The sequence below is a fragment of the Drosophila gunungcola genome, unplaced genomic scaffold (genome assembly GCF_025200985.1).
Source record: "Drosophila gunungcola strain Sukarami unplaced genomic scaffold, Dgunungcola_SK_2 000077F, whole genome shotgun sequence".
In the NCBI taxonomy this organism is placed as follows: Eukaryota; Metazoa; Arthropoda; class Insecta; order Diptera; family Drosophilidae; genus Drosophila; species Drosophila gunungcola.
The window spans coordinates 367,909-390,462 of NW_026453240.1; the positions used below are offsets into that span (position 1 = coordinate 367,909).

The 22,554-nt window shown below is 37.7% G+C and overlaps 2 protein-coding genes across 3 annotated transcripts in view; both read right to left on the minus strand.

Moving 5' to 3' along the window:
- Positions 1 to 13,463, minus strand: part of LOC128264725 (tyrosine-protein phosphatase non-receptor type 9) — a 38,215-nt gene extending 24,752 nt beyond the window's left edge. The window contains exon 1 of one of the 2 annotated variants that reach the window (XM_053000375.1): positions 13,349 to 13,463. In XM_053000375.1, the coding sequence (XP_052856335.1) occupies positions 13,349 to 13,378 (30 nt within the window). In that variant the 5' untranslated portion in view covers positions 13,379 to 13,463. Of the gene's footprint in view, positions 1 to 2,996; positions 3,270 to 13,348 lie in introns of those variants that run through there. The other variant, XM_053000373.1, reaches the window with a different exon arrangement.
- Positions 13,464 to 13,964: 501 nt separating this feature from the next.
- Positions 13,965 to 19,299, minus strand: LOC128264727 (nose resistant to fluoxetine protein 6). The gene is made up of 6 exons (XM_053000377.1): positions 18,910 to 19,299; positions 16,769 to 17,171; positions 16,633 to 16,706; positions 16,041 to 16,570; positions 14,844 to 15,500; positions 13,965 to 14,341 (listed from the first exon to the last, which is right to left on the minus strand). The coding sequence occupies exons 1-6, from the start codon at positions 19,193 to 19,195 to the stop codon at positions 14,066 to 14,068; spliced, it is 2,226 nt and encodes a 741-aa protein (XP_052856337.1). The 5' UTR covers positions 19,196 to 19,299; the 3' UTR covers positions 13,965 to 14,065.
- Positions 19,300 to 22,554: the final 3,255 nt, after the last annotated feature.

Below are 22,554 nucleotides of genomic sequence, written 5' to 3' on the forward strand. Positions count from 1 at the left end.
CGAAGTCTTTGCTTAACGGACTTTGAGCATGAAAGCCGCTGGTTCTTGAAACAAAACAAAAAAAAAAAGAAAAACAGCCAACGATCAGCTATTGGAAAACTCCCAGGCAGACAGTTAGATACGCTTGGGGAAAGACTAAAACCCAAACACACATGCAGATTGGGCGTAGAAAGCAAAACGAGGGAGCTTCTGTTGCAGTTCCCCGGGGGGAAATACTATAGTTTATTGACCAGCCATATCTGACAGATCAGCATAGTTATTGCGCACAGATCACTCATCCATTTATGATTTCATTGCTGACTAATCTCTGGTCGGTCGTGAACAATTACTGTGTAAATGGAGCATTAAATCAGAATATATTTACGCTGAATTGCACTCGATCAATGAGTTGGCAGCAGTTGGGAAGTTAGGTCATTTAAAAGTTAAAATGATTTTAATGATTTTTTAGATATGCCTAGAATTTCTCTAGGAAAAGTTAATCTAAATATTTATAATTAAAAATTGCAAAATGGTATTTCATGATTGTTTTGTTTTTGGCATATTATAATACTTAAGTTCAAAATCATAATCTAAATGAAAACCTTTAAAAGTCTCATTCACACCAATAACTTTTGTCTTGTTTTCCCTTTTTCCGCACTGAAACCATTCAGTGGGTTTGAAAACGACCCTCGTCCTCAACGAGGATGGCCTTTTGTCATTATTTACGGCTCCATTCCAGCTCCTTTCGACGATTTCCTTTCACAGGATGCAGGATATTGCTGACAGATTGTTGTCTGAGAACATTGAACAGTTTCCCAGCAGGAAACGCACAGCGAAGGGGTTTCCAGGCGGAGCCACTTCCTTTCACACTTTCGCAATTGATTCGAAATGCTCAGCTAAAGCGCATTCATTATGCTTCCGCTTAACGCGCAGTTGCAAATTGGTTTACGTGGAGTGTGATATGGAGTGTTTGGAATGAGAGTAGCAGAGAAATGCTGACCCCAAAGCGGATTGCAATTTTGGCAACTTGCAGCGTGACAAAAGAGTGCTAAGTTCGGATTCTGCCGCTACAGTTCACCACGCTAAGCCAAAACCCACCGTATGCAGTACAAAACGTTGACTTAAAGATGGCTACTTTATGGAATTAATATAATTTGCTATACATCTTAAGTGTCAACTAAAATAAAATAATAAAATAATATTATAAATTTATACAATTATGTCTTTAAAAATTATACTTTTGTGTAAAATGGATATATAAAAGTAGGATTAAAGATGTTTATTTTATGATAAATAATATAATTTATAATACATCCTAAGTGACAAATTAAAATTCCACAAACCCCAAGAAAAATTATATAATTATACAAAATTATGTGTTTAAAAATTCTTCTTTTATGTATAAAATGGCATAATGACATAAGGTATACCTACGAAGTTCCAGCTAGCATTCAAAGTATGGTAAAATCTGTTCATTTAGACTTTGTTTAAGAATATCCCCTATGCTGTTCAAACGGTATTTCTTCATTGTCTACCCAAATAGGCCCCCATTTTTGTAGTCCCCCTTCTGGCACGCCCATTTGCATATGAACAAACGCCTTTAGAGAGAAATGCAAAGAAGCAGCAGCGAAATTCCATTTGCATGCGAATTGATGTCGGGTCTGCCGTTCGGCTTGTGTTTCTTGTGCGATGAGATGTGTTACATATGGTCCGAATCCGAGCCCCAAACGGAACTTGGCCAATAGCAAAAGAAATGCGAGGCGAAAAACAAAAGAAACCATCTGTTGAATCCAATCGGAGGGGAAAGGGAAATGGAACATGATTTCATACTTCCAAACAGCTGCTATGAATTTTCGGTTTTATCAGTTAGCATATTTCATTGGAAGGATAGGTGAACCATTATGAAGTATGTGTACAATATAGGGATAGCCCAAATTTAGTTATTTTGTAATTAAACAGAGACATTACTTAAAATTTAATAGTAAGCCTTTATTGTTAAAGGTAAATTTTAAAACATTGTTGCATTTTATTTTTTTTTTAATTTTATAACGACTTTACGAATAATCAAAATAAAATATAATGAATTTGAAATTATTGTTTGGATCATTTTCAAAGAACTGACATTACTCAGATTTAGTCTGTAAGTCATTAAGATTTGAAGAAGCAGACAACAAATTCACAATTAGCAATATCTTAAGTTGCTATGTAGATCTTTCACTCTTGTTTCCCGGTGTTAGGCAATTCAGTACGAGTTTTAGGGAACTCTCTTTGTTCTGGCCCAAAATAAATTTCTAGGGCTTTTTTTTAATGCCCGATCTGATAAGATATCTACTTGGTATAACTAAGTCGAGGTCCATTCTTTCTCCCGCCATGCTAACAAATCCAGCATCAGCGGTAAGCGTGTGTTCTTTTGGCTTTCCCGGTAATTCGCAGGTGCTAAGACAACTTCAGAGAACTCTTTGTTCGATGCTAATGAACTAGAGAAGAGCTAAGCCAAGAGCAAACATAAGAAGAGGCGGAAAAAAGAACAACAGAAGAAACCACATATCGAAGCTTACAGGAGAGAGGAATATGAAGACAGAGAGCAACAAGTTGAAAAGGAAAAGAAGGAGCAAAAAGACCTACTATAAATAGCCAAGCAAAAGCTAAAAAAAACTGCAAGTGAAGGAGAGTGACTACATAGAAACAAACACCCATTTGCATCTAAACAAAAAAGGGGTCGATTTTAACAGTTTAAAATCTATTTTGATTTGTGAATAATTTAACATCAATTATACATTTGTAAATCTAAACTGGCATAAAAGGCTTTAAAGATACATCCCACCATCGGACTTATAAATACAAGTCTAATTTTTTACCAAATTTTTCTGATTTTTGTTGTAATTTTGAACATCTCATAAATTTTTTATGTGTACTGCAAATGAGAGAGCCACACAAAAGAGAGAGTATCCTGAGGTGAGAGAAAAGCTTAGAAAGTAAAAATCAAAGCCATGTGTGGAAAGGAGATAGATGTACACCTTGGCAATGCACAAAAAGAGACGCTGATGACAGCCGTTGTCCTGGTTACTCCTGCTGCTGTTGTTGTTCTTATCCTCCGGCTTGTGTTTATTCCATTGAGTTTGCTGCATTTTTAGGCATTTTAGGCAAATACACAAGTAGAACGAACACACACTATTGCACACACAAAAACAAATAAATAATGTATAATTTAAATCCACATCACAGAAAAACAGAAACGAACGCACGGGGCGGATGAAACGAGATGAACGCGCGTCGACTGACAACAAACAATGAACACGGCGAGCACGAACGGCGAAAACAGCGAGAAACGCAGCCAGCAGCCTCTGCTTGCGTCGACAGCGCGGCTGCGCACGCGCAGAATAAAAGAGGAGCGCACAGTGGGCGAAAAAGAAAATTTAACTTAAGAAATATAGGTTGTGAATTTAAATTATGACTATTCCCTATTTGAAGGAGTGGATACAAAGCTCAAACCTTGAAAATTTAAATTTCTTTTTCATATACAAAAAAAAATGTTTAAAACAGTTTATCTGTTTATTGTTTGCCATTATTTTTGTAAAACAAGAGGAAATATATATTTGATGACAGTTATTTAATCCAATTATTGTGATTATTAATATGAACTGCCTCTTATTTTTTTAGTATGATTTAGTAAATCAAAATCCAGCTACCCCACTGTGGAGCGGAGAGAGGCTGAGCCAGTGGGGCTGAGCTGAAGCAGCGCAGTCCGCCCCATTACAAGGCGTTGTTGTTGCCGCTGCTGCCACTGACACAGTTCAATGTCAGCCGGAAAGAGAGAGAGAGAGAGCGAGAAAGAGATAAAGAAAGAAAGAGGGAGAGACGGGAGCCCATGTAAAAATTAAAAGGATGCCCATTAACAGTGATCATGATCTGTTAATCGCCAGCGAGTACAGTGGTACCTCTCTAAATCAACATTAGTACAACTTGAAATAATATGGTACTTAAATAAGCTGTATTTTTTAAACATTCTTCTATTTTTCCTATTTATTTAAATATTAAACGTATTAATGAATTCAATGACAGCGAGTACAATATTATGTTATTTTGCTATTTTCCAGACGGATGCCCCACTGTATTCTAACAGAAGTGCACGAGAGCGCAGTTGGAAGCCGCCAATGAAAATGGTAAAAATAAAAAAAATAAAAACGGAGGAAACTAAGTAAATCAAGCTTAAGTCTTAATGTCCAAAGGCACGGCTCGCTGAGCGGCTTTTGGCTTAATTTAATTTATTTTCTTTGCGCTGCTCATGACTTCTTATGAAAGTGTTAAGAAATTTCGCCGCAGTTTCGAGTGTCGTTGTGGAAAAATTTCACTTGCTTCGCGTACCGTCACACATATTGTATAGTACATATGCGAGTGCTTTTTGTTTTCTACCATTTGCGCATGATTATTGTTATTATTTTTCATTATTATTACGCTTTCTTGTGGTGCGCGCGCCTGTTTTGCGATTATTTAAACAAAACGCTCGCTTTACTCCGTCGTAGCCGTTTGTTTCCTCCCCCTTGACCCGCCTTTCCCCCCCTTATTTTTACTGGGAGGCGTGACATTGAGACAAGACAAAAGCCTCAAGCATCACGCTTTTGATGCTTTTGTTGTTGTTGTTGTTATTATATTATAATTATTATTACTACTTTTGTTGTTGCCGCCGTCGCGCACACATCAAGCTGAAAAACTTTCTTTTCGATGCGTTTTTATACACAAATCCGAATCGAAAAGAAATTCACGCAGCTTAAACACACATATGTTAATACCGATGAATCGATCTGATTGCTACAGTCCAACTTCAGTAAGGGAAACCTATAACTAATATAAGTAACTCCTTTGATTTGTTAACCTGTTTAACGTTAACCTGTTTAATGTGGTATTGTTTTAACGCATAGTACTGAAAACTGGATGTCTAAATGGTGTACTATTACTATTTTTATCAAGTTTGTTATTACAAATGATAATATACATTTTGATATTGTTGTTTACCTTAAAAAATAAACTTTTTATTAGGATTTCATATCTTTATATATGTTATGTACATATAATCTCTTGATCATTTTAAAAACCCTTTCTGTTAACTCTGGATTTTAATCTTTAAAACTTTAGAAAGTTTCAAATAGATAATAATCTCTTAAAAGTTGTTACCATTAATCTTTTAAAGTGGTTCTAGTTTAGAGAAGAGCGACTGTATATGGCGCCCTCAAAACGAGTTTGATCCACAAATTGGCCCCATTCCTCAAAGAAAGTGATCACAAATGGGATTAGGGGCATTAGTATTCCCCCGTCTCTTGTATCTAGTCGATTACGCAATGGAGCGAGATTCGGAACCACCCGAAAAACCTGGTATTGCCTTCGGATGATGCGACACATTTCTCCAGTTGGCAATGGAACGTGACTAAGCTGAGCAATTGAAAGCATTTCATTTCATTCATCTCATTCTCCATTTCTCTAGCGAAAGACTTCTGACATAAGTGCCGCCAACTTTTAAGTGGTTTTCTACGAAGCTGTGTAATTTTAATTCTTGGCGCACAAACAAATTTAAATAATTATTTGCAAAGAAAGTGGTATTTTTTGCCCATTTGCAAATGATGTAATACAATAAGTGTTTATTTTTCTTTGAAATAATTAAGATTTAATATCACAGTGCATTTATGTGATCTAGATAAATTCAAAGTCAAAATTTATTTGATGTGAAAATATTTGATAAAATCATAACATTGAATCAAAACACATATCAATACAATTTCTATTTAAAAATGCCCATTTTTTTGTGAAAATATGCTGGATGTGAATATATTTTCTAAAAATTAAAACATTTGAAATTATACCAATTTGTTTGTAACTAAAATTTTCAGACTCATATTGATGTCTGCAAGTCTAAGGCAATAATCATCTAGAATCGAAGCGTTCTTGGCAGCAGTTTGAGATTCCATATTCTTACTCCCTCCACTCCACTATAGACTCAATGAAGTCGGCCATATATCCATTACCTCCATTCCTGTCCACTCCATTTTATGCTGCTGGCACAGGCAATGGGCAAACTGCCAGGGGAGCATAACACAGCATTAGAAAACGGCAACAAAACAAATGAAATGTTGCCCTTTTAATTATCAGAAATGGCTTAAAAACTGCTAAACAGGAGAGCCAAATGTGGGAGAAACTAACAGCAACATGTTTTCGGGCCCTATGTGGGCCAAAGAAATGGAAAAAAGCTAGCGCTACCTCTATATACCTCCCCCAAAACTCATTTCTTTTGCACAATGTAAATCGGTCAAACCAATCAAAAGCGAAAAAAAAGCAACAAAGCCGCCTAAGAGTTCTTTCAACTTGGTTTCCTCTAGTTTTACACATGGAAAAAATCATAGTTATATGAATTTAATAAATTATTCTCCTCCCTTCGAATGCCAACAAAGTTAATCTTAACAAAATTAAGCTTTTTGTAGCAAAAAACATATTGAATGTTTGCTTATGAAGTAATATTCAAAGAAGTTACGTAAATTAACATATATTAATAATATTTAAACTAGGGCAAATACTTCAAACATTTTATATTTTTAGATTTTTCTGCTGGTTCAACAAAAATCTTCTGGAATTTAATATTACTTTATAAATACCAACGAGTGTCAAAGTTGTAGTATTTTTTTATTATTTTTTTTTTAAGAACTTTAAAATTTAATTTTATTGTCTACTCCCTTTAATAATATATAATTATAAAAATCGATTTATACCATATGGTTACTTATACAATATATAATCATCAATAATTTTTTATGTTCTCCAATCCCAAAACAATCTTTTTTCTCCGTGTACCATAGTTGTGATTTTTGTTAAAAATGATTAAAAGCCTGCGGCATTCGAAAGTGTTGAGGATGGGATCGAGACAAGTTGGGAGTCGAGAGTTGAGAGATGAAAGATGAAAGATACAGATGAGATGGGGACACACATGTCATTGTCAGGCCGTGGTCCAAATGCAATTGAGAAAATATCGCAATGAAGACTTGAGCACGACACAATGAGTTGAGAGCTGGAGCTGGAGAAGATGGAGTACAAGAACGGCGGAAATGAAAACTCAGACAATGGGACCTCTCCGCATTAGAAACTATATTTGTATAAGAACCAACAGCAGCAAAAGTAAAGCAAAGCAAAGTCAACAATTTTAGTGGTAATAGTTTGAAAGAAAGCCAAAGAACTGGGCAGAGCCAACGAAAAAGTCGAAAAAGTAAAACACAGCACGGTAGGTACTCAATACGAGAGAACATAGCATGGAGAATTAGCAATTATTTCTGACGTGGGAAATATTTAAAACAAAATATTTCAGCTATGAATGCCAATTAATTGGAAATATAAAAGAAATTTAAAGAATAAGTTTTTTTGTTATCGCAGAAAAATTGCCTTTTTTTGGGCAAAAAATTGGGTTCTCTTTTACTTTTGGCGGGAAAAAAAATACGTTCTTAAATATTAATTTTATTTTTACCAGTTGTTTGGTTTTGTTTTTTAAAAGGAGCTACATTAAAAAAACTAAGTTTTATCTTTCATTATTATTACGTTTTAATATGGGACCATTATTTTAATTTTAATGTAAAAATTGGTGATTAACGCCTTACAGTCTAAACTAATTTTACAATAACCAGTATTTTTTGAATACTTTTTTGTTGAACATTTCGTACCTTATGTTTAAACGACAAAATAAATTAATGAAATTCCACAGGGGAATCTGTGACACTTTGTCTTTGGTGGCTGTCTTTTTAGGCTGCTCAAATATTTGCTTATTACCTTATCTGGTATTTACTGTACTCGCGAAGAAAGCATTGCGAAAGCAGAGAGCAGGCCAACGTCAAGTCGAATCCACGCCAGCATCTGAAGCTCTAGAGGCGGAGCATCAGCGGCAGATTGGGATTCGGAATCAGAAACAGAATCAGAATCAGAATCTGAACAAACTGGCGACGGAGGGGAGCTGGTGAATCGCTGAGAGCCACTCACCCGGTCGGTCACATGCGAGTGTGCGAGTGTGCGAGTGTAGGGAGTTCAACAACCTGCATGATTGGCACGGAGGCATGGAGGCAAACAACAAAAACGAAACACAATGCCCTAGCTGCACACTACACTACTCCTCATACTCCTCATCCTCCTCATCCTTCCACCATCCATCGCCTGTAGCTCCTACAATCGCAATAGTTCCAATTATGCATAAGTAAATGGAAAATCGTAATAAACGGCGGACCAGGAATCTTCTGGCCACGATTAAATGGCCGGAGTCAGATGATAGCCAGACGGCATCCATTGACCCACTTCGCTGGCAAATAAGCGATTGGGTTGGCAAACACTCAAAAGGGGTAACAATGCAGGAAGCACGGAGATTAATGACCAATTGCCGAGATTCCGAGGGTTAAAAAGGTGGCTGATCCTAGATAAACTTAAACTATTGCAAAGGAAAGACCAAAATTCTTTTGATTTCGAACCAATAGGTTAACATTATGAGGAGATATTCAGTTCCCTCCTTTTTAAGAATATTTAAAGTGGCGTAGAGGGAAAAAAAATGTTTTCCTATTTTCTTGTCTAAAATTAATGTAAATAATATAAATTTAAAGGAAAAAAAACTGAAATCCTGATAAGGCTACTTTAAAAATCAATATAGACATTATACCTGATCCATAGTCTTGTAAACATTCTACAACCTGCAATCCGTATAGGAAAGTATATTTAGACAAAAAAATAAATAAATAAACACATCTTTATACCATTAGGCATAATATATATATAAGCAAGTACAAAGAACTATTCAAAGCAATTTCCACTTGTGTTCATACGAGTATCAATGAAATATTTCGCTGGCAATCAGATTCGTGCTTTTATATATGCCGTAAATACTGTAGTAATCGGGGCGCAAATTGCGCAATTGAATTTTCCAGATGCAAAAGCTTTCCATCACACTAAGCTCAACAAAAAGTGGAATGTTTGAAGTGCTACGAAGTAGTTTCCCTTAGAAGATTACGTTTCAGATTAATCTTGCAACTCTTGGCCCTATCTTTTTAGTTTCTTTTGATAGTTGTGCGGGTACTTACGAGATATTTAGTTCATGTTGATTGCGAGTAAGTGGGTTAGAGTCTGTCGGCCAATAAAAGCTGCCTTAAAGTACTATATATTGCAACTCCCAAAGGTAAGAAAAAAACAGGAGTGCATCGACTATTAGACAACTATGTGGCCCAGAAAATAATCTAGTTTTAGTATTTTCAAATACACATTAAATTAGATTTATGCACATAACATTTGAAATAATAGTTTGATTTGGACATGTTTGTGTGAGTCCACAGATATTGGCCAAATAAACTTATGTAGATTAACAATTGGCCTTTACCATATCTCAGAGTGACATGACAGAAATCCGCGATTTGCCAAAACCTGCGCTGCGTAGGAACACCTAGAATCTGCATGTTGAATTTCATATCTCTGGCTTTTATAGTTCCCGAGATCTAAACGTTCATACGGACAAACAGACAGTCAGACGGACTTTATAGGGTTTATAGTACCTTCTCCAAAAGGTATTAAAACATTCTGTGGTCGGGGAGTCTTCACCTTTTGTAGTTTTGTAATTTTTTGCGCATTCGTCGACCTGGTCTTGTCTTTGCTCTCCCCTATATATTCAATATTTTTATTTTTGCCTGGCTGTTATTTTTGGAATATTATTTTTGCTAGGCGCTCGGGGCTCCCCAAAGAGAATCGGAGGGGGTGGTGGTGGAGAAATGTAGGAGCAGCGCCCCGTTCCAGTTTGATTTCGGTCCGGACGGGGCGTCTGTTCCACTTTGGGCAGTGGGCTGTGGGATTTGTGGGGTTTGTGGGCTTTGGGCTTTTTTTTGTTTGTGGGCTATGATAAGGGAGCACTGGGAATTGGACTGGGACTGGGCTGACCCATTTCCACGAGCGTACACACATGGGCCCAGTTGCACAAGCGACGTTTTGTTTATTTTCCATTTTATTTTCATTCTCCGTTTTTCGTTTTTAATGAAAGTTATTGTGGCTGCTATCTGTGGCACAGCCCTCGCGGCTTAATCAACGCAAATGAGGAAGCCACATGCCAGCCAACCAGCCAAACAGCCAAACAGCCGGCTGGCTGACTGGCTGGCTGAGCAAACGAAATCAAGAACAGGCATAGCAACAGGCTGCTGCCGCACCTCATATTCTCATATCCTCGGAAGCTCACATCCTAACATCCTCACATCTGCAATCCCCCATCTGCCCTGGGTTATTGTACTTTGGCTGGGTTCAAAATCCCGGCACAAGGATGCCATAATAAATCCAGGGCAACCGAAAAGGGCAATGATGGTGGGAAGGAAGCCAAGTCGGAGGACGTCGGGACGAGCAGTCGACTGCAATGGGACACAAATATTTCATAACTTTTGGAAGCGCGCTCGCAGCGCAGAGGTGGCGTTGCAGGAAATGCCGCGGGGGGTTTTCAACAAAGGATTCGAGGAGAAGGGTTCCAAAATGTAAAAGAAACCACGCAGCTTATTATTTAGTAAAATAAAATTTAAATTTACATTATTATAAAACTTGAGGCGTAAAGGATGAAATTCCATTAACATTGATCAAATATATTTAACTGTCATTAATCAAAAAAGTAATGATAATAAATTAAAATTTCCGCATAATTACAAATGGAAATTGTATTTAGAAAGGTTCAAAATCATCATAAGAATAACACATTAAGCCTAAACTGGATTTTAAATTAATTTATTAATATAGCACCGAAAATGTTTTGAACGCAATACTTTAATTTTAGAAAATAACTTGAATCTAGTTGTTTATGCGAGTTAAACCCTTCACAGTAACATTTGTATTTTCAGGACAAACTATTACTCTTTTCTGAGAAAAATCTTTCAAAAAATAGACTTTTGAGGCGAGCTGAAGCCCCCTTCCTAAAAAAGAGGATCCCCGCCACTGGCGTATTACTGCACAAATAAATTTATTTGTGCACATGGAACCGAACAGAGGAGCGAGCTGAAAACCAGAGAGCTGGGTGAAGTGTTGTCATTGTTGTTGCCCGACTGTCTGCCCTTTTTATGAGCAATTTGATTTATGCATCGAGCAGACAGACAGCCAGAAAAACAGACAGACAGACAGACAGATGAGGGTGGTGGTGGCATCCACAAAAGTTGGCAAATATGCAACAATGAAAACGCAACAATTTGTAGTTAGTAATGTCAATTCAAGTGAAATCAATTGTGCGCACAACAAATTGGCGTGAATTGCGGGGAAAGTTGCGGGAAAGCCATCAAGGGATGCCAGCGGGAGTTGTCATCTCCAGGACTTTTCATCAAGCGAAATGTGGTTTTACAATTTGTCTTTCTTTTTAAAATACACAAGCTTTTTAATTATAGCAATAGCAAAACAATTTGTTATATAAGGCTACAAAATTTTCTGCTTGAATTGCTTACCTAACAAGATTACTCAATGGTTAAACTTATTAAATATTTATAAACGTCTTAAAACCATTTGAGACACGAGTTTAATGATAAGAACTTGATTACACATACATTAATTATTTAACGTTTAAAAAAAAAACAAAAAAGTGAGTTGCAATCTTAATTGCGAATTAGAAAATATACCTCAATTTGACCTTTTCTCATCTTTACACGTGCAATAATAACCAACTATAAATTTGCATGAATGAAAATTTTGCTTTAAACCAATTTGAAGACCAGAAACAAGATTTCCAAGGAAATTCAAATTTACGAGGTGGGTGGAAGGGGGGATCTCTAGAAGAAAATAAATAAATTATCAGGAAAGCACATAAACAACGCCACTTCCGATTGGCGTAGCGAAAATGCCAATGAAAATTTTCCAATGGGGAAAAACTGACGACTACAAAGGAATTTCGGGGTATACAAATAATGAACCCTTTGCAGAACGACAAATAGATTTCCAGGAATTATTTTCTTTTAATTTAATGAGCAAAGAGAATTAAAAAGAAGAGGTTTTGAAAGTTTATGAGCAATATTTAAAAAAAATATTATAATAGTAATAAAATTAAATAAGAGAGAAATGTGTAAAATTGCATACAGAATTTGAAATTTTAGTACCAAATATGTATTGCGAAAAATAAAAACTATGGCATCATTTTATGACTTGACTTATTTAAAATCAAAAAATAAATTATTAAAACAACTAAAGTATCTTAAGGATTTGCTTTTATATAAACTTCGAAAATATTTTGGAACATTTGTAACTGCTTTGAATTGCAAAAATAATTATATTTATTTTCATGAAATATTTTTCGACAACAAATATATATTTTTAAGCATTTTAAAAACGTGCAAGCTTTGGTGATAACTTTTTTTTTAAGAATTGAATAATAATTTGCTAAAATTGTTTATCTGCTCTAAGCGAGCAATCATTTGGCGAATTTTGAAGTCAGAATTTTATAAAATATCACATAATGTAAACAAAAATAAAAAAATTTAAAAAAAGGCTTTGACGACTTGAACAAAGAGAAGAAGGAAATTTTGAAATCCCAATTAAATTAATATATTTACTCGCTCTTTCTCCCTCCGCTCCCCCCTTCACCCTGTCTCTCTCCTTCGCACTCGTTAAGTGATTAAGCAAACAATGGCAGTGCAATTGTGTGAGTGTGTGTGTTTGACAGTGGGATTGGGAACAAAGATTTGTGCAATGCTAAATTGACCGGCTTAAGAGAAACAACACAACTACTGCCATTTTGGAGAAGGGAAAGCGTTTTCCTCCATTGGTTTTTCATTTTTCCCCTTACAACTTAACCGGTTTTTGACCCTTTTGCAGCAAACAACAACAACAACAACTGCACTCCGGAAATCACTTTCCCTAATGAAGTAAACCCACACACACACACACGCATCGTTGTTGTTGTTGTTGCTGCTGCAGTGATAAGAAGGCTGCCATGGAATGCGAGTGGGAGGGAGATAGAGTTTTAAAGGAGGGGCGGGGGCGGCACGTGTTAACCGACATAAACACGCACACTCACCCACACCTTTGCAATAAATATTGCAATTGCGGAACATGCACACACATACCCTTGCGCAAAAAGTTTGCCCAACACACACACAGGTCAACCCGCATAGCGACACACATACACATACACGGAATACAGGTTGAAAACACGCACGCAAAATTTCGGTAAACGTTTCGTTAAGCCTTTCGGTATTTCAGGGTTTTCCGCGTTGCAAGTCCTTTTTGCCGCTGCAAACGGCTACTGCCACCTAACGCCCGCCCCTGGGTGGGCGTGTCAGTGGGCGGCAAAGCGGGCACAGTGGCCCCGCCCCCGCGCCAACGCGCATAAACAATATTTATTTGTTTGGAACGGAACACTTACGAATTGTTGTTCTTCTGCCTCCGACGCCATTTTTTACCGAGTAAATAAGAATGTGACCATGTCCCAGCCGCCCGAATATAACCAGGGACCAGCAGTATAAAATGCCCTAAAAAATCCAGCAACACTTGACAGCAGGTTTGTGTCACGGCTGGTCTTAAACAATATCAAAATAAGGGTATTCATATTGTTATTTATTAATTGTGCAGTAAATTTATTGTAATATCTAAAGTTAAATAAAATCTGTCATTTAGTTTTACATTTTAAGCTTCTTATTTGTAAGCCTTAGATTCTAAATCAAAAGCATATATAAAAACACAAGTTGTTTTCAAAAAATATATTACTGGCTTCCCTTTTTTGGTAAGATGAAAAATAGTGATTTGAGGTCACCAAAACCCTCATTCCTTATCATCGTTAATCTTGTTAGTCCATGAAAAGTTTTACCTTAATAGTTATTTGCCTAATAACTATAAGTTTTTTTTTTTAACAGCGTGTTTTAAGGACTATACTACTTTAAAATCCCATTCAACCGATGGAATTTTAAGGGTCGCCAATCTTGGGGCCACCAAGCCTTATTATTAGCACAAAAGAAGCTTTCAATCCATTACAAAATAAATAGTTTTCCGATTGATTGTTAAAAATTTTTAATAAATAAAACTAACTACACACAAAAAATGGTTTCGTATGGGGAAAAAAAAAATCGTTTCGAGGCTTTGGAGCCTAGGCCTTGGATGGATTCTCTTCGCTGCTGGAAGTGGGTGTTATTTCCGCCTTGGTTTCAACAGGAGCAGGATCAGTGGCAGAAGTAGGTGCTGGAGCTGGAGCTGGAGCATCTGCCACCGGGGCAGTTTTGGCCAGCTCGCCAGGAGTGGGCTTCTTAGGCGCCGGCTTGCCGAAAATGGCCTTCTCGATGCCCAAAATGGGTGCCTCGAAGGCCAGAGTTGCAAAGATTGAGGCGGTCAGGGTGATGCCGAAGTCATGCCACCAGCGGAGGATCTATAAATGCGATTTAAGATAAATAGTTTTTAGGTTTAAGTTAGTGCTTAGGAACTTAATACTGAGAACAAAGAAATGAGAGTTCAATACAGGTGCTTGATAGATAGGTTTATAAGGAAATCAAAATCTTTCGATTTAATTTTTTAATAGTACTTAAGATGATTTATATTTCTTGCGCTCTAAATAGTTAGGGTTAGGTGTAGCTCGAGATGCATTAATATGGTGGTGCAAGGAAATTGTTTTTAAAAACATTTTTTTTAAAATTTTTTTTATGGAAGATTTTACGAAAGTAGTATTTAAGAATTCAAAATTTAAACAAGAAGTAAGCTAGAAAATAGTTTTTAATTACATTTTTTCAAATTAATTTTTAAAAGAACCACTACGGAAGTAGTAATTATTTTTGTAAATTTAATTTTTTAGGATGAGTTGAGAATTGCTAATCATAAATAATTTTTAGGACAAGTTAACTTGATCGGTAAAGAGATTTCCAATCTATACTCACCGCATCGTAGTTGGAGAAGTGGGTGTCCGTCTGGAGACGAGCGGCATTGACCAGCTGAACAATGCGATGGATCACATACATGCAGTAGGTGAGTCGACTGAAGCCGGTGAAGAAGCTCCAGGAGAGGAAGTCATTGACCAGGCCACCGTGCCCATTGTAGCAGGCCCAGACGATCCAGCCGATGGCTAAGGCCCACGACGTCCTGCTCAGTGGCTCGAAGAAGGCGCCCTCAATGAGCGGGGAGTCGGGAGTGTCCGGCAGAATGCGCCAGTAGGGTCCCCACATGCAGGCCAGCATCGTTCCACAGGCCACAAACCAACCGGTCAGCACCAGGGGCTTGGTCATCGGAATCTGACGTCCGCGGTTCCTGGTGAACAGGAAGTAGCCAAAGATCACGCCAATCAGCCAGGTGGGAATGCGCGTATGGGTGGGATAGTAGGTCAATCGCTGACGCAGATCCACATGATCGTCCTGCACTCGGAATAGCGTAAAGTCATTCAGCATGAAGGTGGCGAACGTGCCGCCCAGGCAAATAATCAGGAAGATCACGATGGGCACCAAGGCCTTCTTGCCCCATTTCCACAGCGGAATCAGGAACAGCGGCGACAGGAAGTAGAGCTGGGTATCCACGGCCAAGTACCACGATTGAGAGATGCACTAGGAACGAGAAATCGACAATTCAAGATCTATTACTATACGGTTTTGGTTTTGATGATGTAATAAGTTTATTCCCTTGTACTTATTCCAGTACTTAAGAAGGAACTGTCTCCTTAAGATCTATACGATTTTCAATTTTTTGAATCTTAATCTTAATCTTAATTTTCTTAAATAATGAGATAGGATGTGAGCATCAGAGAAAGATCGCTCATTATAGAGAACAGTGATCAATCACTTAGAACAGATCTTTAAGACAAAAAAAAACTTTTTTTTGAAGGACCAAAAAAATTATTTGGTATATAGATAGATATGATATGACGATGTCAGTTGGGAATTGGAAAGATCACGAACAATTCTGTAGGGTAAGGCATAGACAAACAAGGTTTCTATAAAATTATTCCAATTATATATGAAGTCAAACCGGGTTTAGACAACACTTTAGAATAAAAGGTACTTTTTATGAAGGACCAAAAAAAAGGATTTGTAAGAAAACTTCAAGATGTGATGATATATAAGTAGGAAAAAATAAAGATCACTCACAATGCTGTAGGGGAAGGCGTAGTTCTGGATGTAGATGAGGGTGGCCCACCAGGTGTCTTCGCACCTTTTGTCCTGGGTGCCCAGCTTGAACCACATGGGTCCGGCGCCCGAGTACTTGTAGAGCGACATAATGTAGAGGACGACGACGGCCACCACTGGAGTGAGTCGGATATACCGATGGAAGTACATCATGGGGATGTTCAGTTTGCCCTTGGTGCGCTCCAATTCGCGGAAGGCACCCCAGCACATTAGCAATCCGGACATGAAGAAGAACGTGTCCACGCAAAGGGAGCCGTTCTGGACCAACATCGAATAGGGGGTCTCCAACCAGGTGTAGAAGGCGTTCCTGTTGATGTGCGGCAGATCGTAGATGGTCATGTAGCCATGGCCGAAGACCACCCACATCATACTGAAGCAACGCAGTCCGTTAAGGCAGTGAATCACATTCGGATTGTTCACCTTTTTCACGGTGAAGATCTTGGGGGCGTTGGTCAGTACGGAAAAGGCCACCAGCAGTGGTTTCTTGGGGGCTAATCAAAGGAAAAATGTATTAGAATATATAATCCGCACAATGTGGGCATCCTCAACCTACCTTTGTTGCGGGTCTGAATGTAATCGTAGACACTGCTGGCCACCATAAAGAAGACGATCGTCGAGAAGAAGATGCTGCAAAGGAATAAAAACATTAGTTATATTGTCTACTTTATATAAATGTTTATTATACTTACATGGCAAAGATGTCAATGCCGCGTAGCTCGATGGGTGCATCGTATTTACAGCGCGTTTCCGTGACCATTTCAAACGTCGACTGGGTCACATCCTGACCATAAAAGTGGGAAACAACGTACTTGAGCAATTTATCGCTCTTCTGTGGACTGCATGTCGAGGGAATGCAGATGCCCAGCTCGAAGAACTCCGGATCCGTTTGTTTATAGCTAATACGAGTGAACTCTTCTCCGCGTTTCTTCACCGAATCATAGAACGTGGTGATGTTCAGGCGCGCCAAGCAGTACTGTCCACGGATCTCATCGCCGTAGGTAGTGGACGCCGCTACGCACTCCTCGTACTGACCCATGCTGATCGTGTGACCCCAGAAGAGACCCATGGGCATACGACCCCATGTGTCCGGAACTGTAAGGAATTGGAAAAAGATGGAGTTTCATTAATCATCCGGCTCGAAGGACCACTTTTGGGATTCCGTTTTGTATCAATTTAAATAAGAATCTTAAGCAATTGGAAAAATAGATTTATTAATCCATCCTGCTCGAAGAACCACTTTTGGCTTTGAGTACTGTATCAATTTAAAGATGTTATGTTTAAAACGGTAAGACTTTGACTTTGACTTTAAGTTCTAAATATAAGTCTAGTAATAATCCATCATAATCCAAAAGCCATATTTAATTTTAAAGCATGTATTAATTTGAATAAGTTCCGAAGTACGTTCTTAAAAGAATTGCAGATAAGACCATTTTATTTTGCACCTGCAGGCTTCATGCTAGGGATTTTCAGTAGCGATAAGCCGTCAGATTGAATGGGGCTCGATATGATTTGGTATAGATACGATTAGTGGTGCGCCTGCTTGTGCACTTAACTATTCGTGACTGATTTATGGATCTCGTAAATTGCATTCTACTTTAAACCGTCACCATCTGCTGATACGGACTTATACGGTACATACGTTACAAATTGCTTCATCGTGAAAATTATGAATGAAATTGCGAAACGAACCCGAACGAGATTACTTCATAAACAGGTAGTAAAGACACAATCAAATTGCAGGTGTTTTCCCAATCATAAAACCCAGGGATCAGAAAATAGAGTGGAATTATAAGTCTCGTTTTCTCAATCTACTATTCTCTTCACTTCTCATTGTGGCCATGAAATCATGTGGGAAATTTCGATGGCACTATAGCCAGATCTTATCGCTGGCAATTTAGTGATTGAATGGATTTGCAAATGAAATTATGGCACTCATAAAAGTGAAATCAAGGCGAAATTGAATTTATGAATGACTAATTGGGAATTATACAGTGAAGATAACGGGTAATGCAAGAAGTAATGGTAATAAATGAAAGGGTTTATTTTGGGTGTATATATTGGGTACAAAAGTCGAATCATTGGACGAAGAATATTAAAATGTAAATACTGAATTAAAGTATTATTCGAGTAGGGAGGGATCTTCTATGATTTACATTTGTAATGATAAGGATCAAAATTAAATCTTTGGGAGGGGTCAAACAAATATTTAATATAAATTTTTAAACTTTAGATCCCTATGAAGTGTGCATAAAGAGAGGAGATTGAGAACAAAGGGCAAGTAATATTATTTAAGATTTGTAACTTAAAAAGGAGATCCAAGACGTATATTTATAGATACATCAATACGAAGGAAATTGAAACCAACAGAAAAAAGATCTAATTCACTTTAACAAGGGTATTGATGAATTGGATAAAACTGAGCTATACACATAATCCTTTGGAACCATTTGGTAATAACGATCACTGGTCTTCAGAATCACATGATTACATAAATCATGATTACATGACGTTAGCATGGATAAATAAAAAGGAAATTTATACCAACCAACAAATGATCTACCAAGAGTTTTAATCACCTCAATATTGGTATTGATGGATTGGACAAAACTTAGCTATATATATAAAAACTAAAACAAAAAGTCCTATTGAGGTATTTGGTAATAACGAGCACTGGTCCTTAGATAGACTCTAAGCTTTTCAAAATGTTTAATGGAACTATTTGGTTACTGATCTTTAGAAAAAAACCAAGCTACACTAAAAGTCTTATTGAACCATTTAGTTATAGGGATCACTGATCTTTAAACAGAAACCACCTTCATGTAATGCTTACATTCCAGAGCCCATTCCTCCAAATTGTCGATGGCATCCCGTATGCGGTTAATATCCCGATCGCACTGGTCGTCATCGTAGGGTCCTTCCCTCGAGATTCGGCTCATCTGGGTGCCAGTCTGATTGGCCAGTTGGGCATGCTGGGAGGCCAAATTGAAGAACTGGTGGGCCAGACTACTGCTCATCGGGGATGAGTGACCGGAGAGGAGGTAGTTGGATGAGGCATCCTGAGCGCCGACAGTCGCGATCAGCAGCGCGACTGCCAGGACACCGAAATGGTCCTTCATAGTCCTGTGCGATGGGTCCTTGGTGCAGGTACAGTGATCTCTGGAGAACGCGTCGCGACCACCTGAGTGTGGAGTGTGTGACTTAGTGGGCAATCGTGCAGAGATCGTGCGGCTTTTATAGGCGAGTTTTTTGTTTTTAATTTTTTTTGTGACTTTCAATTGGATTTTCACCGAATAGAACCGAGCGATTGGAGTGGGCACTTGAGGGCAGCGATGACCAAGCAACGGCCGCCCCTGAAGTCCATAAATATTGCTACTGGTCTTGGTGCCTGCCCTCCTCCGATAAGGGTTAAACCTCTCCTCCAGCGTCTGCTGGTCAATTGGCTTGCAGTGCCCACTTTATCGCCCCGTTTGAGTGTCTTATCTAGCTCTCGTTCTACCCGATCCCCCAATCGCCACCTCCAAGATCGCCATTACCCCAGTATAACCACGACTGGATTCACCGGTTTTGGGTTCGGATTCGGATTCGGATTCGGATTCGGATTTGTGGGCCAAGAGCCCGACGTCCATAAATTCATGTCAAAGACAATAAAATAGTAGATTGCAGACATTTCATCGTGCGTCTCATAGAACGGCCATTATCGAAAAGACGATCCACCATTTAGATTCGGTTTAATTAAATTACCCGCTGCCAAGGACTTTGCACCCACGAGTCGCCCACCTGAACAGACAATTATCCGATCATTTCGGTTTGGTATTGAAAGTCAAGGTCGATTTGGGGAAGGGGTTCCTGAAAAAAAAAGATAGGCCGAATGACTATGGCACTTTTAAGAATTAATATGGGATTTATATAAGGCGAAGTAGGAAATCAAGCTCATATTTGGCTTAGATTATTTTGGTATTATGATGAAATGATTGATAATGAAAGAAGATAAGAAACAAAACGATATTTTGTGTTGATATAATATGGTTAGAGTAGGATGAATTGGACTATGATAAAGTCACGGGTTAATTTTTTTTTTTAAACTGCATTTATATTTAGGATAGATTAAAATGGTATTCTGGTGAAATGATTAAGAATTATATATGATAAGACGACGAATAATACATATAAATATAGGCATATAAATCGAATGCCAATGGCACCTTGGGGTAGATAATACATATTTAATAAGGGAATTGTGTAAAGCAAAGTATGCAAATAATATATCTTATATTAGCATGGTATTATGATGAATTGATTGGGAATGAAGTAAGATAAGGAACAAAACGACAGCTTGTGATGATGTAATATGGCTATAGTACAATGGTTATGATAATGTCACGGGCTATTTACTATTTAAGCCATTTTTATATAAAGCATAGATTAAAACATGATATATATGATATGATAAGACGAGAATAAAATAAACAACAATTTCGGTAGATAGAAAAAAATAAAAATTAGTTACAGAAAAGCAATATTTATGTTGGGTTAGGGCGGTTCGGTTGTTAAATATACAGCACCATATAACTTCAAGGCTTTCCTGCTTAGCTCATCGAAAAGAGCTTCCCGAAACCACACGCAAAAATTTGTTTAAGTTTAACACTTCCCAGAATTTAAATAATCTTATTGGCGCCCCACGAAAACGAAAACATTTCAAGGAGGTAAACAAAAGCAGTCGATAAACCCGGTGAGGTGCATAATCAGCCTTATTTCATTTACTGTATCAGGCAATCGTATCTCCGATCCGAGAGGCCACTTGCCCCATGTCTATTGAGATCGAGTGGTGGTGGGTTGGCATTCGATCGTTCGTCGTTTGGATGGCACTCACTTCAGATGGAGTGCGGAAACAATTGATAGGGAAACGGTCCGTAACCGTAATTTCGCAAAAATTTGGTTATGGCGTGGGAACAGAGTATATAATGCCCGATTCTGGGTACTTGTCCACTCGTTGTCCCCAAATCTTATCTGCCAAGAACAGATTTCCCCGGTTACTGAGTCAAGCTGACTGAGCTGGCTGAGCTTGTTGCGCAGATTTACAAGCTCAGGAAAGCATTGTAAACCAACTGAAGCAAAACTTTTCCACATCGAGGGAATCTCAGCAGGATAAGATTAGCTTGGCTGGGTGGCAAAACTTTTGGAGGTAAAGTACAGATACCGTACAATACAGATTATGAAAAAGTGAATCACAGATCAATTGAAAAATCAAATAAACATAAAGTATTTTCTTTACTTTTTTATAATAAAGAAAAAAAGAAGTTTATGTATTTTTTCCTTACTATGAATAGCAATAGCGAAATGGAATATTGATACATTTATTTATCGCATAAAAAACTGTATTTATTATGCGATTCTAGATTTTTTCTTATGATTTTAATTTGTAAAAAAAAAGCAATAAGTCCAAAGGAGTAATTATCTTTTAGAAGCCCCCTACTCCTTCAATGATTACGTTATATATGACTATGGTAAAGAAATATATAAAATTAATTCTAGAGCTTAGTAGGTTTTACTTTTACTTTGGACTTTACGACCCCCCGCTGAAGGTCTTTCGTACTATTCATTCCACTGGGGTGGACCTTAGTCAAATGAAACTAAAATCTTCCTCATTCAAATCAAATTCTTTTACACTTTATTCGTAAAAAAAGTATTGTAATACATATTGGGCAATAATCGTTGAATACCGACTTGTACGAAAAAGAAGCTTAGTGTTTAGAGCTATTGCTCAGTCTCTAAGACTGTGAAGGTCCACTCTTGCGGCTATCAGGGATCGATTTCGATTTCGATTCGAAGCGAAGCGATGCGATCAGCACACAAATCCCTCGAAGCTAGAACGTCAATTGGCCGGCACTTGAAACTGTTTTCGACACATTATTTATAGATGTTTTACTTGACGATGGCACGGGTTGATAATAACGGATAATTCCCAGCAACGTTCGCTCTATAAACCGCTATATATAATATAAGAAGAGCGGTACGGACTTCGAACCCAAACAGCCGAAGTTCTCCCGATTTCCGCCTGACGATATAACGTCAATGAAGGTTGCTACCAAAGACCAGTGAAAGTGGACCCATTTAAGAGCCATAAATCCTAGCCCCTAGAAAGTGAATCATCTAAGTAAATCGACCCAATAATTCAAAGGCTTTCGACTCATAACAGTCGATTCTGATTTGTCGAACCCAGACGCACCTGGTATGTTATCAAAACTACTTTTCGCTTTTGAGTTATATTTAAATTTGGGCAAATATTCATGGTATGATTTAATCGACCATTATTTTTGGCCAGCTATCGGGTATGTCAGCCGTTTATACATATAATCATTAAACATTCTTTAGATTGATTGATGTGCACTAAACTAAGGGTGAATTCAAAGTTTTAAAATTTAAGACATAAACATAGCTCAAATATCTAACATGAATGTTTAATGGTAAACTTTAT